General features: G+C 47.3%; 2 protein-coding genes across 3 annotated transcripts; both read right to left on the bottom strand.

Moving 5' to 3' along the window:
- Window positions 1-620: 620 nt before the first annotated feature.
- Window positions 621-4,867, bottom strand: LOC124705494 (zinc finger BED domain-containing protein RICESLEEPER 2-like). Of its 2 annotated transcripts, XM_047237202.1 has the most exons (3): window positions 1,674-3,690; window positions 1,537-1,587; window positions 621-676 (listed from the first exon to the last, which is right to left on the bottom strand). In XM_047237202.1, the coding sequence occupies exons 1-2, from the start codon at window positions 3,607-3,609 to the stop codon at window positions 1,583-1,585; spliced, it is 1,941 nt and encodes a 646-aa protein (XP_047093158.1). In that variant the 5' UTR covers window positions 3,610-3,690; the 3' UTR covers window positions 621-676; window positions 1,537-1,582. The 2 variants fall into 2 exon arrangements, with proteins under 2 accessions (XP_047093158.1, XP_047093157.1); XM_047237201.1 differs by lacking the exons at window positions 621-676; window positions 1,537-1,587 and adding an exon at window positions 4,598-4,867 and having other exon boundaries at window positions 1,595-3,610.
- Window positions 4,848-9,732, bottom strand: LOC124647464 (protein NRT1/ PTR FAMILY 5.3-like). Its single transcript, XM_047187408.1, has 3 exons — window positions 9,467-9,732; window positions 5,304-5,545; window positions 4,848-5,069 (listed from the first exon to the last, which is right to left on the bottom strand). The coding sequence occupies exons 1-3, from the start codon at window positions 9,702-9,704 to the stop codon at window positions 4,848-4,850; spliced, it is 702 nt and encodes a 233-aa protein (XP_047043364.1). The 5' UTR covers window positions 9,705-9,732.
- Window positions 9,733-14,682: the final 4,950 nt, after the last annotated feature.

The following is a 14,682-nucleotide window of genomic DNA, read 5'->3' as shown; positions in this document are numbered from 1 at the left end:
CCGCTCGCTTTTCAAAACACGTTCATCCAATTAAGATCCACTCTAAAGCTGGCCCGCCCATCTCCAGTCCACGTTTCACGTCAAAAAATCCTAATCCATCCAAATCCTAGTTCATATTAAATTGGATATCCTATGTCCAATGGATTTGCTGTGAATGCATGAGCCACACCGTGTGAACGCTTTAACTTACATCATGCAACGTGTGAACGCAAGGTGTGAACGGACATGCAAGGTGTGAACAGACATGCAAGGTGTGAACGGACATTGCTTGTGCAAACGGAAACAACCATCTCTTCTTAATTCCGACTCTCAACCAGCAAGTCATGAATCCAAAAAAAGAACTGAAAACGCTAGAAACAAACAACGCTAAAAAAAAGAATGGAACAAACTATAAAACATTATCTGGAATTCTCAGAACCAGTAAAGGAAGAAATCAGTAAAATATTTGAACTCATCTGAAGTTCTAAATCAAGGCTACAGACAATAAAACATCAAAGATTGATGCATGGTAATAGGCTACAATCTGTACTAGAAAAAACAATAGCCGGGTCTTTCAATCTACAGAGTCCATACACTAGAATCACAAATTTTCACTTCTGAAGATCGGAGCATCGTGTCAGGATCGGAGCATCGTTGTGATCTCTGCCTAGATATCCAACACTCCCCTGGTGAGTACCTGCAACAAGTGATCCATTATTGTTTATATTCATCCAGCCCCTTCTAATTTACTCATATAAAGGTGCAAATGTTATTGCTAGTCCATTGATCTAACAATATGCATAGGGCTCTAGAACTTGCAGGTGTAGATGTCATGCCAAACATTATCTACAATCAAGAAAATTCAGAATAACGTATATTCAGAATTAAACCAGAATTAAATGGTAGATGTCGGAGGACAACAAGAAGTCGAACCATGAATTATGTCTCAGCCGAAGAAAGACCTCGCATGGTTCAACAGGGCACGGGTCCAGTCCTCACACAAATGAACAAAAGCTAACAAATTAATCTAAACCTAACACTCAGACATGTCAACATCACACAGAGTTTTGCCCATTAATTTCTAGATCCAAGACAAACGGTTGCCACTCAGGTTGGCAACTAAGAGTTTGGCCACTCAATCCCAAACGAGCCAATATTAGGGCTAAGCAAAACTCTGCAAGCTCTCACTGTGTTTTCTGACATAAAAAAGAAGTAGAACATTCGAAACACCAATTATCAGTCAGTTAAAAGGTTCTACATATATAGCCATATATACTAGATAGTAGATACTGGCCATAAGTTATGGTATTCTGTGCAGACTTGCAAGATAAAACAAAAGTGCACAGCCGTCCTTAGTGCTAGTGCAACTTGTCATTAACTATAACCGGATAGTACGTACAGACAAAAAATGGACTTGAGAAGTATGAAACCAATTGCCGGCTAATCAATTTGATGAAATGGGGAGCATATTGTACTAGTTATTCAATCAGGTAGTATCAGATGATGTGAACAATTATCTATAACAATCGAGAAAGCAATTATCTATAAGCAACATACCAGACACTTTTGTTTCAGCAAAAATCTCTTGGCGAAGCTCATCGAGTCAATCTATAAATTGATAAAAAGAAAACATTAACAACAGCATGTAATACATTAATTCAAGAAAGCCGATATAGTCAGTTTTTGTTTTTTACCATCATCTTCATCGTCGTCGTCCTCGGACAAGTATTCTTTCAACCAATCTTTGGAGCATATCAGTCCTTCAGCTGTTTCAGGGTTTAGAGAACTGCGATGTTTATTAATTATCATGCCTGCGGTACTGAATGTCGATTCGGAAGCCACGGATGATAAAGGAATAGCCAGAAAGTCCCGAGCCATCCTGGCTAGTACAGGATAATTCTCTACATTTCTTTTCCACCACTTCAGGACGTCAAAAGAATCATCTTCCCTAAGTGGAACCAATGCATCTTCTAGATACATATCAACCTCTGATCTTCTACGACGATTAGGGCGATGTTGCTGTTTGAACAAAGCAAATCCCAGCTCCAATTTGCGCTTTCCTGTTAGCCTTGGGAGCATATCTGCTGAGCCTCCCACCTCAGGTGATGAATTAATGTGGGTTCTGCGTGAAGAACTTTCCGCCATGTGTTCATAATGCTCATAGTATTCTGCAAACCAGTAACGGACATTGGCTACTCTCTCCTCAGATACCTCTTCTCCAAATGCTTCGGTGAAGCAGAATCTCAGTAGAACTAGTTTGTACCGTGGATCCAACAAGGAGGCAACCAAAAGAACTTTGTTAGGTTGATCCCAGTACTTATCAAACTTGGCCTTCATATCTTTGCATAGATCCTTCAAGAAATCATCTTTTGTATATTTTTCATCAACAAGTAATCCTCGAATTCCCCAAATCTCTTCTAAATATCTGTGTGATGTTGGGAATTTATGCATGGAGAACACCTTTGTTGCATCGGCAAAGTTCTTTAGGAAGTTGCAAACCCTCTTAGCCAGATTCCATTCCTCAACTGTAGGTCCTTGAATGTTTTGAACATCAGCATAGCTTGTGAGGGCTGCCTTATACCTCAGAGCTTCTTCAAGCATTGTATAAGTTGAGTTCCATCTTGTGGGAACATCTAGATGCAATCCTTTCTTAGGCTTATGGCCAGCCATTTCTGGAAGTAAATTGAAACTTTGCAGGCGAGGTCCGGATGAGTTTACATGTTTAACAACATCCCTGACAGGTTCAATTGCTCCCTTGATAATATCCATACCATCTTGGACAACTAAATTCAAAATATGTGCTGCGCATCTCACATGCAGATCTTCACCACCAAATGGCTTGTCCATCCAAAGTTTGGCCTTTAACTTATTCACTGCGGCAGTATTTGACGTGGCATTATCCAGAGTAATAGCAAAAGCTTTGTTGGACAAGTCCCAATCATGGAGACAATCCATAATTGTACTATGGATTGCAGCAGCATTATGAGGATATGGAACACTTTTAAAGCTGATTGTATGCATGTGCAGATTGAAGTCTTCATCGATATAATGAGCAGTCAGGCAAATGTAGCCAAGTTCTTGGACGGATGTCCACATGTCAGTTGTGAAACTAACACTAGAGCCAGAATTAGCCAAACTGTTCTGAATCTTCTTCTTCTCTTCATCATACACACCAATGCAGTCCTTTTTGAGAGTTTTTCGACCATGAACATTCAAACTTGGGTGTGCTGACTTCATCATTTTCTTGAAAAAACCATTTTCAATCTTTCTGAAAGCAATATTAGCACTGATCCAGAACTTGATCATGAAATCCCTTGTAACAGCTGGATCCACCACAAAACCACGTCCATCTGCAGGGTCACTCACAGGAAATATTGCATTTCGGTCAAGATCCTGTGGGAACTCTTGGCATCCAGACAAGATATGCCGCTTGAAGTGTGACACACCAATCCCTTGATGATACGACAATTTGGTTTGGCAATAAACACAGATAGCTTTTCCTTCATCAGGTAGCTCTTTGAAAAAATCCCAAACTCTTGATCTTTTCCTGCTTCTGCGATTGTTGAGCTGAGTCACTTCATCCGCTCCTTCACGAAACTGTGATTGCTCCGCAGTTTGACTGGTTGACATTCTGACAATTGAAGTATTACTACTGAGTATCAGAAACTTAAGATGCTCCAAGTGAGCAAACAATACCTGCAACAAGAGATCTATCACTGTTCAGATTTATAGACTAAACACCATATATATAGATTACAAAGACAGAGTGCTTGCTATGAATATAAACCCTCACACGAGAGCATTTACCGTGGCAAGGCAATGGATTTTGACTTATAACTACTATATTAAACCTTAACAAACATCTTTTTTCTGCATCCTTCTTGACTTAGCATTTCAGGACAGAGTATTGAAGATCATTTCTGCATTATTTCTGTTCACATAAAATCATTTTCATGACTCTTATTTGCATGAGTGAACACAAGAAGGTGCCAAACAGTAGATAATTATTTGATTTTTTTGTTGAAGAACACCAAGCTTTCGTATGAATATGACTCTTATCGTGCTGAGTGTTATGTTTTACCCAAGCTTTTCAATAGTTTGCCATTCAGATGCTACTCTGCAATTGTTTTCGTCGCTGAACCTGATACTTTACTTTGGTCGATACCAAATAACAGCAGCTGAAACCTCGGTAACACACTCACTTGTATACCCAGTACTCTGCATGGTGCACTGTTTACCAAGTGATGCCAGCTACCATACAGATCAAGGTACTCGCAGCACAGTTGACCTTAGTGGACACTGAATGCAAGTGCCCCTTGCTCCAAGTCTTTGTGTTAGCCCGCGCTCTCTTCGCATTTACCGGCTAATGGACACCTAGTATCGACAAAATAACAAGCTATTGCTAGAACTCTTCTTATTGGTAACTGAATATTGCTACCGCACATACATGTTCACTACATTGATGTGAATACAGAATAACGCCGAATTGCAGAATGTGAATACAACTTTGCAAGACGAATTGCAGGCAGCAGTGGATGCAGACTGCCAAGTACGTACACCAATTAGTGCAAATCAAGAACAAGAAAGAGGCCACCTTGACAGAGAAAAGGCAGCTCACCTTGAGCTAGGGGAAGGGGCGGGCTTCAGGGTCCTGGTATTGGTGGCCAGGAGCTTCGGGGTTGTGCAGGCAGCGGCGGAGAGGCTCGTCGGAGTCCGGGTGGAAGGGATGGCGGAGACGTCTTGAGGAGGAGGCGGCGGCTGTTAGGCTGTAGGCTCCTCTTCGGGCGTCGTTGGCTACCAACGGCATAGTCGGGGAAGGTAGTTCCGGCTCGCGATCGCCATCGAGTCTCCCGACAAGCTTGGAGGATCTACAGTCGCCGACGGGCAGGGATATATGGCGGCGACGGAGCGGGCGGAGGGCAGCGGCGAATCGGGCGGTTGCCGGCGGCGGAGGGGCGGCTGCCGAAGTCGTGGGGGCGGTTGCCGACGGCGGAGGGGCGGCTGCCGGAGTCGTGGGGGCGGTTGCCGACGGCGGAGGGCCGGTTTCCGGTGGCCGGCGGCGGAGGGGAGGTTGCCAGCAATGGAGGAGCCTTGGGGATTTGGGGGCGTTTTGTCCAGTGGATACAGGATGGTCAAAAGTCAAAAGCCCATAGGAATCCACCGTTATGGACCTGACGTCCAGTTCACGCCCATAGTCCAACGAAGCCCAGTCCAGTGAGGTCCGTGTAATTTCAGGTCCAAAGTCCGTGGATTTCGGGAATCCAGTTCCAGATTTAGCAACGGCTGGACAGGCGGCTAGTGTGACGCAGAGAGGACAAAGCGACACCGAGGTGAGATGAGAAACTTACGAGGAGGTAGATGACGGAGGCGACCATGAAGGTGCGGTAGCGGCCGAGGTGCGCGTCGGCGATGTAGGCGCCGATGATGGGCGTCATCCAGATGGTGCCCACCCAGTTGGTGACGTTGTTGGCGGACAGCACCGTGCCCTGGTGCAGCTGCTTCGTGAGGTACAGCACCAGGTTCGACGAGATGCCGTAGTAGGCCATCCGCTCGAACACCTCGTACACTGCCAAATTAACCAATAAGCACACACGATTCACACAAATATACAGACATTTTTTTTCTCCAGAAAAGGCCACCAGATGTGTACTGTCGTTTTATTATGTCAACTGTAAAGAAAATGAATGCAGGCTACAACTGATAAGTGGGTGATATGTTGAAGAGAATTTGGACAATACACGCATCAGTAGGAGTATGAAAGGTATAGATAACGATAGAGATAGATAATCAGACTTTCAGAAGGGGTCTGCCTAGCAGATAGCTGCAAGAAGTGATCTTTGTATACAAGAAAGAAAGAGATGGCTTGCATATCATTTTGACTTTTTCCTCGTACAGCAGGGACCCGCCACGCGGACATTCCAGCGCTCATAGATCTTTGACCCACGAGGTAGCCATCACAGAATCAATCAAAAGAGAATAAAACAAGTTGATCGTGTGAAACAGCTTCAGGTACAAGACAAGATAAAATGCACTGTTCCGCAATATTATCTTCTGAAAGAGACTAGTACACCCGGAATTTATCAGCCAGTTTGGCCAATATAACTCGAAACAAACAACTACTCCAAAACTAAATTAGTTCGGCAAGACATCTTATAATATTAGTGAACAAAAGGAAGTATACTTTTTTTGTTTTTCTTATTAAAAGACAAAGAACTACTTGTAGTACATGTTACGAACTTATCGTCCTTGCCATGAACAACACACAAAACCCTAGCTTGTTGGAATCACGCTTCCTTCCCAAGAATAGGTCACAGGGGTTGTTTGATTAGCACAAGGTTATTTCCAGCCCCTATGTACGAGTCCCACCAGATAAGCCTAACAAGACAACGACTGCCTGCAAACTCTGTTTGGACTATACCACAAAGAAAACGTTTGCTTATGTCTTTGGAAGTGGGCTCTTTTACGGTAGGGATGAAGGAGGCTCAGCCGTCCAACTGCCCAGATCCGACCGCATAGATTGACTCATACTACTCTGGCACATGACAAGTATTTTTCCAGGCAAGTGCAACATTGTTATATTCCTGACAACTGGAGGGTATTTCGGGAGATTGAAGTTTGTCCAGTGAGCTGAGGTTCAGTCCCGATCCACCACAATCGCTCGCGGCCACGACTGCACTCGCACTCCACAGGGCAGATGGAGGCGAGCGGCGACTCGGCAGCAACCTGGCGATCCGCTTCTCCCGCAGGCTCATGCCCTGCTGCCGTCCCTTCCGCATCTATCTGCGCCACCACAACACCGACCTGCCGCGCGAGGAGCCCGAGGTGGACCTGCCGCTTACACACCACCGCGGCGAGGCTGCTGGTGCTGGGCGCGCGGACGAGCTGCGCCATGCTGCACCCGACATGCCGATGAGGGGCCCGAGGCGGACCTGCCACTTGTAAACGAAGCGGCGAGGCTGCTGCTGCTGGGCGCGCGGGCGAGCTCCAGCGCCAGGCTGAACGCCGACCTGCCGGTGACTTGCTGGCGAGGACCTCGACGTGGATCCGCCGCTTGCACACCACTGTGGCAAGGCTGCTGGTGCCGGGCGCGCGGGCAAGCTCCTGCGCTAGCTAGGCTAAATGCCGTCGCGTATGCCTGCTGCACCGCGGCCACTCCGGTGTCTGCTCCTCGATCTGACAGATGCAGTGAGTGGTAGTGATAGTTGGGGAGAGAGCAGGGCCTCACGTGGGCGGGGGCGCAAGCGCAATCACGTGCAAGGGAAGACATGGCGTGAGCAGGGGCGTGCGAGAGCGATGGCGGCTCTGTGCTGCGCTGGAGGATACCGAGTTATCGACCGCTAATCCTGGACCAAGCTGGCCTTTCAAGGGAGAAAAAAGTAACGTCAATTGACTAAACTACCCCTGGCTCAAATACTACTCGACCTAGGGACAAGTAAATTGTACCGTAAAAAGGCTCTTGGAAGTGACACAAACGTATTGTTTCCATTTCTTTAGGGACGCACGACCATTGTTGCCTGCTCATACGATGACACAAATCATAACCTACTTCAAGTGACACACTGGAAGGATTAGCCACTCATATTTCACCTCCGGTATATGCTAAGTAAAAAAAATCAACTTGATGAGGATATTGCCTTTTATCGAAACATGCTAAGTAAAAGCAGAAACAAGAGCTTTACTGTGCAACCTACTAGGAGTATGTGCGGCCGGTCCGTACGGTTCTTTATGCACATTTCTCTTCCATTGACTCCTTCAATTTGTGACAACCACCGGTCTATATCCATCTACAGTTTTTTTTTTTGACAATCAATACCACATATATTCATAGTAACAAATAGTACATGGTAGAGATACATGAACTGACTCCAACGATTACAAAATAAAGTCTAAAAGATAGTAACAAATCTTCGAGTGTCTTCAATTTCTTTCTTCTTCCGAACACAATCTTGTACTCTTGTGAAGGCGATCAAAGATACATAACGAACCATAGACTCGTAGATACCGAACGAAAGTTCTCCCATAATTTTTTGAGCCGCAATGCCAAGATTGCGTGCACGCACGCAACCATTAAAGCGAGTCATACAACATCGGCAAGAGTACCAACACCGGTATATCGGGGAATAAAAACCAACTAGCTTTGTCGTCGTCGATGGAGAGCCGAGAGTACGAATCACCATTGTCGAGGACGTAGCAGCCGGGACAAAAGCTGCGAGGATAATCCTCCTCGCGGCAACAACGACAAAAGATCCAAAATCGATCTGGCGAAGCAAGATCCGAAGACCCATACCTAGAAAATTGTGATTGTTCAACACCACCATTGACGCCGGGAAGAAGATCTCGTCGCCGAACGAAAGTCCGAAGATCACTTATTGCATACGATGCCATCTCCATTGAGGGGAAACCAACAAGAAGGCGGCTACCAAAATCCTAACATAATCTAATGAAAACAATACTTTTATTCAAAACTCCACGCATAGATCGGGTTCCCCACTCCTCCTGACGCCGGCGAAGCCGACCGGAGGAGGGGAACCAATCTATGGAGGAGGATGAACTGGAGCGGCTAGGGTTAGGGCGGCAGTATCTACAGTTGCTAAGCTACGGGCCTACGTCAATCTCTCATTGTGACTTGTCAGTGCAATCGTTCTTGCTTGTCAGGCAGTCAGCGTTTGATATATCAGGCCACTCTCACGCAATACTGCCGTTAACGCAGTGCAGACACAAGTGTATGGAGTACTTGGGAGTGGGATACTGCCACTTAAAACAGGGAAGGTCTGAACGAGATGGTTGCGAGTTTTTCTTGTTGAGAAAAATAATACTGCTATCTCTTATTCTCTATAGAAGATATTTAGAAATATAAATATTCTACAAAACCTATGTTGCAGAAAGAGAAGGAAAAAGTAAGCCAAAATCATCCATCCACAATTAAAATGGGTTGGCCTCATCTCCTTGAAAATGAAGTCATTCCTTGTATAGTCCAAATCGACGAGGATAAGAATCTCCGTAAAGAACGATAATTGCGAGTTGAGGGGCAAAGCATGTGGGGTGCCTCAAACGTTGCTATGCATACTTGTACCAGTTCCGATGATGTGGGGATCTTTCAGCTAGCACATGCATGACACTTCAGCTAGGACCGATCTAATCCAATCAAACCCAATCCTGTCAAACGATTTCCTGATATTCTCAGACCACGCCACACCTATATATTTATTATGCACGTCGTGCAGCCAGCAGAGATGAAAGATAAAGAAAAGAAAAACAAGCTGGTGGTGCTAAAGAATTGACATGACCCTCTGCCCTCGTACTTGTATTTCTATTCCTGTTCTGTTTCCTAAGAACACATGAGACGTCCACCACGGAGAATCCATGGCCGGAGCTGGACGGCGTATGAACAGAACCGGAGAAGCAAAAGGATTTTGCTGGAGAGCTAAATACAGTGAGAATTACAAGACTCGTGATTAGATCGATCCAGACGTGCATACTTGCGTACCTACGACGAAGGAGCAGGCTCGCCAGCCTCCTCGCTCGGACCGGAGGATGGGGTTGCCGTGGAGGTCGGTGGTGCCGTCCTGCGTGTACTCGCCGTCACCGCCGCCGGCCTCCAGCTTTCCCGCCATGGACGCCGGCCCTCTCCGAGCTGCGCTTGAAGCTGTGTGTGTGTGTGTATGGGAGGAAGTGAGGGAGAGATGGGTGTGAAGGGCACTGCAACTTGTTGAGGCCGGCTGCATGAGCTCCTGTAATTGTCCATTTATATAAGCCCGGTCCTCGATCGCGGCCTCGCAAGTGGCCAGGTTGGACTAACGGGGAATGCCAAGATGCTTGGACTGCGGGCTTTTCAGCAACGCAACAATAAACTGAAAAGAAAACCGGCCATTTGTTGGACTGATACGTCAAGGGGCACAGTGACAGTACCATATTGTGTTTTCTGTGCAGACGCCTCACAGCAACCGTAGCTCGATGCATAGTGATCGATCCGTCCGCGGAGATGCAAACGCGGCGCGTATTTGCGTTTCAGATGTACCGCTCGCTTTTCTAACAGGCCCGCCTGACAGCGAGCCGTATCGATCACATCGCTTCCGCGTCGGTCGCTTTCGCGTCTACGCCGCAGCCTTCGCCATTAATAGCGTCGCTTCCTCTTCGGCAGCAGGACTAGTGGGCGACGGCTGGGCTTCTGCGTCGTCATCAATTTGCATCGTGTCCCGCGCGCGCCCGACCTTTAAAAGTCGACCGGCATCATCCCTGCCATCGCCCACACCACCGACACCTCCGCTCCCACCCGCACCACTGTGTGCCGCCGAATCACCATGGGGAAGAAGAACCACGACTTCGAGGCGTCCGACAGCGGCACCAGGAAGGAGGCGCGACCGAATAGGGTACCGCTTCCCATCGACGTGGCACGGCTCATGTGCCAGAGCTGGACGCCGTGCCACCGCTGGGGGTACGTGCACCTGCCTGGCGGCAGCTAGCGGCTCAGCCACCTCCGGGTGCCTGTCCCGCCCGTGCCTCTGCGTGAGCCAGAGAGGAGCGTCGAGATCTAGCGCAGGCGGCGGTACCTACCGCCGGACCTCCGCGAACATCCCGCCTTTGTCGTCGACTCCTACAGCTGGCGCGAGACCGAGGACGGTCCGAGGAGGCAGACGGGCTTCCTCGGCGACCGAGACTTCCCGTTTGAGCGGCCACCACCGCCTCGTCGTCGAACACAGCAGCCGCCGGCGCCTCCACAGGACGACAGCGACGACGAGGCCTGCGACGCGCTGGCCTACCACAACGAGGAGGCCAAGGACGAAAGCAACGACTTCGTCGCCGGCATTTTCCACGAATGGCAAGCGGCCATGGCGGAGGGCTGGAAGTTTGACTTCCCGGCGACGATGACCGACGATGAGATCGAGAGGCTCTGCATCCTCGTCTCGGAGGTGGACCGACCGGTGCAACCGCCGCTGCCCCGATATGCCACCGACATCATGCCGTCGGATCTCACGGAGGAAGAGGCCCTACAACGGGCGCTCCAGAACTTGGGCCCGCAACCGCCGCCTCCGACTCCACCTCCACCTCCACCGCCGGCGGCATCGGCATATGTTCCGCCGGTTGCCAACTGGCCGTGGCCGGTACCGAATTTCGTCGTGCTCGACGACGACGACGAGAAGTAGGCCCGGACGTTAGTTTTTATATTTTATATTTTTATTTCTTCACTATGAAAATTATGTTTTTATGTTAAAAAAGGCAAAACCCCCAAAAAAACGTATCGTGCCGCGTGGGCACCCCGACGCAAACGGACGCGTGGTCGATTTCGACTATTTAGACCGACAAAAACAGACACGCACAGACATTTTAAGCGTTCGAAATACGTCCCTCCATTAAAGATGCCCTCGTAGTGTAAGGATATTCCTTGGACGACTTATTCGCTCCGCACTAAGTAGAGTACTCAGGTTTCAAACTGTTTTGCCCTGCTGCGGATGTAACCATTAATTGGTGTTTACCGTGTGGTATCGAAAGCCTGCAGTTAAAAGGATAGATGCTTTTTTTTTTTGAAATGAAGGGCGTACCCCACCGTCTGCATTGTAATAGATGTATATTTTTTTATTAATTTATTTAATAAATGCCTGATAAAGATCATATATCAAAAAATCTGAAGTCACCATGCAACACCTACACATCCAATAACGAGCGAAGATCATACCAGCAAAGACTTATTCCCTGAAAACAATAAAAGACTCCCATCAAGAAACTTTTAGCGTGCACCTACACGCTACTGAGACCGTCTCCACCAACAACTGCTGGTTCATCTTCAAGTTCTAGATCTGCATAGCCCTGCCAGGTCTACCCTCGACGATAGTATGGCGCCAGAAGTGCCTCCACCCTGCACGCGTCCTCCAACACGCAACCTACGCCGAGGTTCTGTTGCACCATGCCACCAATACTCACCGTCGATGATGCGCAAAAAACCAACACCACTCCACCTTAAGGCCACTCGAGTCAGTATGCAGTTATGCACTCTAACGATGCCCTCAAGAGGGAGAGCGGCACCAATAGTGTTGCCAACGTCTGATCCGGAAACCCGGATCTAGGGTTTCCCTCGAAGCACCCGAGGCCTGGAAAAGGAAGCTGCAAAAAAGATGCCTTCGACAAAAAAAAAAAAAACGACGCCAAGCGGTGCCGCCATCATCCACCTCGGCTTTCACTGGCAGCCATGCAAATCCATACACGACACTGATTAGATCTCGATACAGCTACTGAGCACCATCATCTTCGCAACTGTTGGAAATATGCCCACGAGGCAATAATAAAGTGCTTATTATTATATCTTTGTGTTTATGATAAATGTTTTCATCCAAAGCTATAATTGTATTAACCGGAAACATTAATACTTGTGTGTTTTATAAACATAAAAGAGTCCCTAGTAAGCCTCTTATTAAACTAGCTTGTTGATTAATAGATGATCATGGTTTTCTGATTATGAACATTGGATGTTGTTAATAACAAGATCATATCATTAGGACAATGATGTGATGGACACACACCCATAGTAAGCATAGCATAAGATCAAGTCATTAAGTTCGTCTTGCTATAAGTTTTCGATACATAGTAACCTAATCCTTCGATCATGAGATCGTGTTAATCACTTACACCAGATGGATGATTTGATGACATCAAACACCACTTCGTAAATGGGTGGTTATAAATATGACATTAAGTATTCTGAAAGTATGAGTTGAAGCGCATGGATCAAGAGTGGGATTTGTCCATCCTAATGACAGATAGATATACTCTTGGCCCTCTCGGTGGAATGTCATCCAATTAGCTTGCAAGCATGTGACTATGTCACAAGGGATGATATATCACGGTACAAGTAAAGAGTGTTATCGGTAACGAGGCTGAACTAGGTATAGAGATACTGATAAGGGGTGACCCGATCTTCTTAGTAAGCACGGTGGTGGTGATGAACACACGATGAACACAGCGGAGATAACACGATGGGGAGGTGGAAATAACTTGTATGACGCCGACGAAGTCGCTCGATTGATTTCTGTCGCCAATGCAACATCTCTCAACCCTGCAAGATATTCGCAACTCCACACACTTGCGCACGTAGCCGCCGACCACAAAGCGGTAAATTGCAACCTTCTAATTCCCATGGAACAACAGATCACACAAAACTTTCAGTAGCGAAACACTAGATCGATGCAAATTGGTGTATAGATTCAATAGAGTTGCAAAGCAATCAACTATGAACTAGGGTTTATCTTAAACGTGGTCTGAACCTAATTTGGGGGCGTCCCGGGCACTTATATAGGGGTTCAGGATGACCAGAAATCGAGAAAATACATTAAAAACCGACCCAGATTGGGATCTGGTCAAGACTGACTCAGACACGGCCGGCCTGGGGGCCGGTCGACCGGGTCAGGGATTGGCCGGTCCGGTTTGGACCGGGCCAGGGACCGGGCTGGCACCGGGCGGGGGTGCCAGGCTTACTGGATAGTGCCCGGTTGGCACAGGTGTGAGAGCCGGCTGGTGCCGGGCTCATCCGGCGTGGCGTCCGGTTGGACCGGGTGTGGGGTCGGGCCGGCCGGCGTGGCGGCCGGTTGCTCCAGCCGTGGAACCGGCCTGGACTGCTTCTCCTCCTTCGCGTATGCCCCCCTCTCCTTCCTCGCGCGTCCATGGGATATCTTCATGTCCAGCTCCATGTCCAGCTTCATGTCCAGCTGCTCCTCTCCTCCTCATGCGATACTTTCTCCCTCTTCGTACCTCATCATACATAAGTAAAAGGACTTAGGCAGTATAAAGTTCTCATCGATCAAAATACCATTTAGGAACAAATTCACCTGTTGTTTGAGTAGCTTCGCACGAGCCCTTGTAAATTGTAATGGGTCCAATCCTAACTTCATTGGACTTGAGCTTCACAGCACTATCGTCTTCATCTTGTAATGACGGAGGTAGTGGTTCGGTAGGGATGTCCTCATCATCTCCCCCCTTCAAAAGGCATGGACCTCGACGCTCCAAGGTCTTCTCCGTCATATGGTGTCAAATCAGCAACATTGAAAGAATTATTGACACCAAACTCATTAGTTGAAAGATCTATAGAGTATGCATTATCATTGATCTTAGCAAGCACTATGTAAGGACCAGCACCACGAGGAAGCAACTTGGACTTCCGTAGCTTCGGAAACCTGTCCTTGCGAAAATGAACCCAGACCATATTACCAGGCTTGAACAACATCTCCTTGCGCTTCTTGTTCACCCTTGTAGCATTGTTCTTGCCTTTCTTCTCAATCAGGTCTTTAGTCTTCACATGAATCTTCCGTACAAAATCTGCCCTCTTTGATGCCTCCATATTGACTTTCTCATGTATGGGTAGAGGCAACAAGTCAAGTGGAGTAATGGGTTTGAAACCATACACCACCTCAAACGGACACATCTTTGTGGTAGAATGTACCGCCCTGTTGTAAGCAAACTCCACATGCGGCAAACAATCTTCCCACTCCTTCAAGTTCTTCTTAATCATGGATCTCAACAGTTGTGACAATGTTCTATTTACCACCCTAGTTTGACCATCAGTTTCGGGATGACAAGTAGTGCTGAAACGTAGCTTTGTCCCTAGCTTTTCCCAAAGTGTCTTCCAGAAGTAGCTCACAAACTTCACGTCACGATCAGAAACAATAGTCTTCGGGACTCCATGTAGACGTACAATCTCCCTAAAAACATGTTAGC

This window comes from Lolium rigidum, chromosome 4 (assembly GCF_022539505.1).
Source record: "Lolium rigidum isolate FL_2022 chromosome 4, APGP_CSIRO_Lrig_0.1, whole genome shotgun sequence".
In the NCBI taxonomy this organism is placed as follows: domain Eukaryota; kingdom Viridiplantae; phylum Streptophyta; class Magnoliopsida; order Poales; family Poaceae; genus Lolium; species Lolium rigidum.
Note: the sequence above shows the minus strand (reverse complement) of the source record. Positions and strands in the feature narration are given on the sequence as shown.

Excerpts from the sequence above, each read along its gene's own strand:
- LOC124705494 (XM_047237201.1), bottom strand. The coding sequence starts at position 3,609 with ATGTCAACCAGTCAAACTGCGGAGCAATCACAGTTTCGTGAAGGAGCG.
- LOC124647464 (XM_047187408.1), bottom strand. The coding sequence starts at position 9,704 with ATGCAGCCGGCCTCAACAAGTTGCAGTGCCCTTCACACCCATCTCTCC. Across the intron at positions 5,546-9,466 it reads AGCCTGCTCCTTCGTCGTAG|TGTACGAGGTGTTCGAGCGG; the intron begins GTACGCAAGTAT and ends TTAATTTGGCAG. Across the intron at positions 5,070-5,303 it reads GTTTCTCATCTCACCTCGGT|GCTCCTCCATTGCTGGCAAC; the intron begins GTCGCTTTGTCC and ends CAAATCCCCAAG.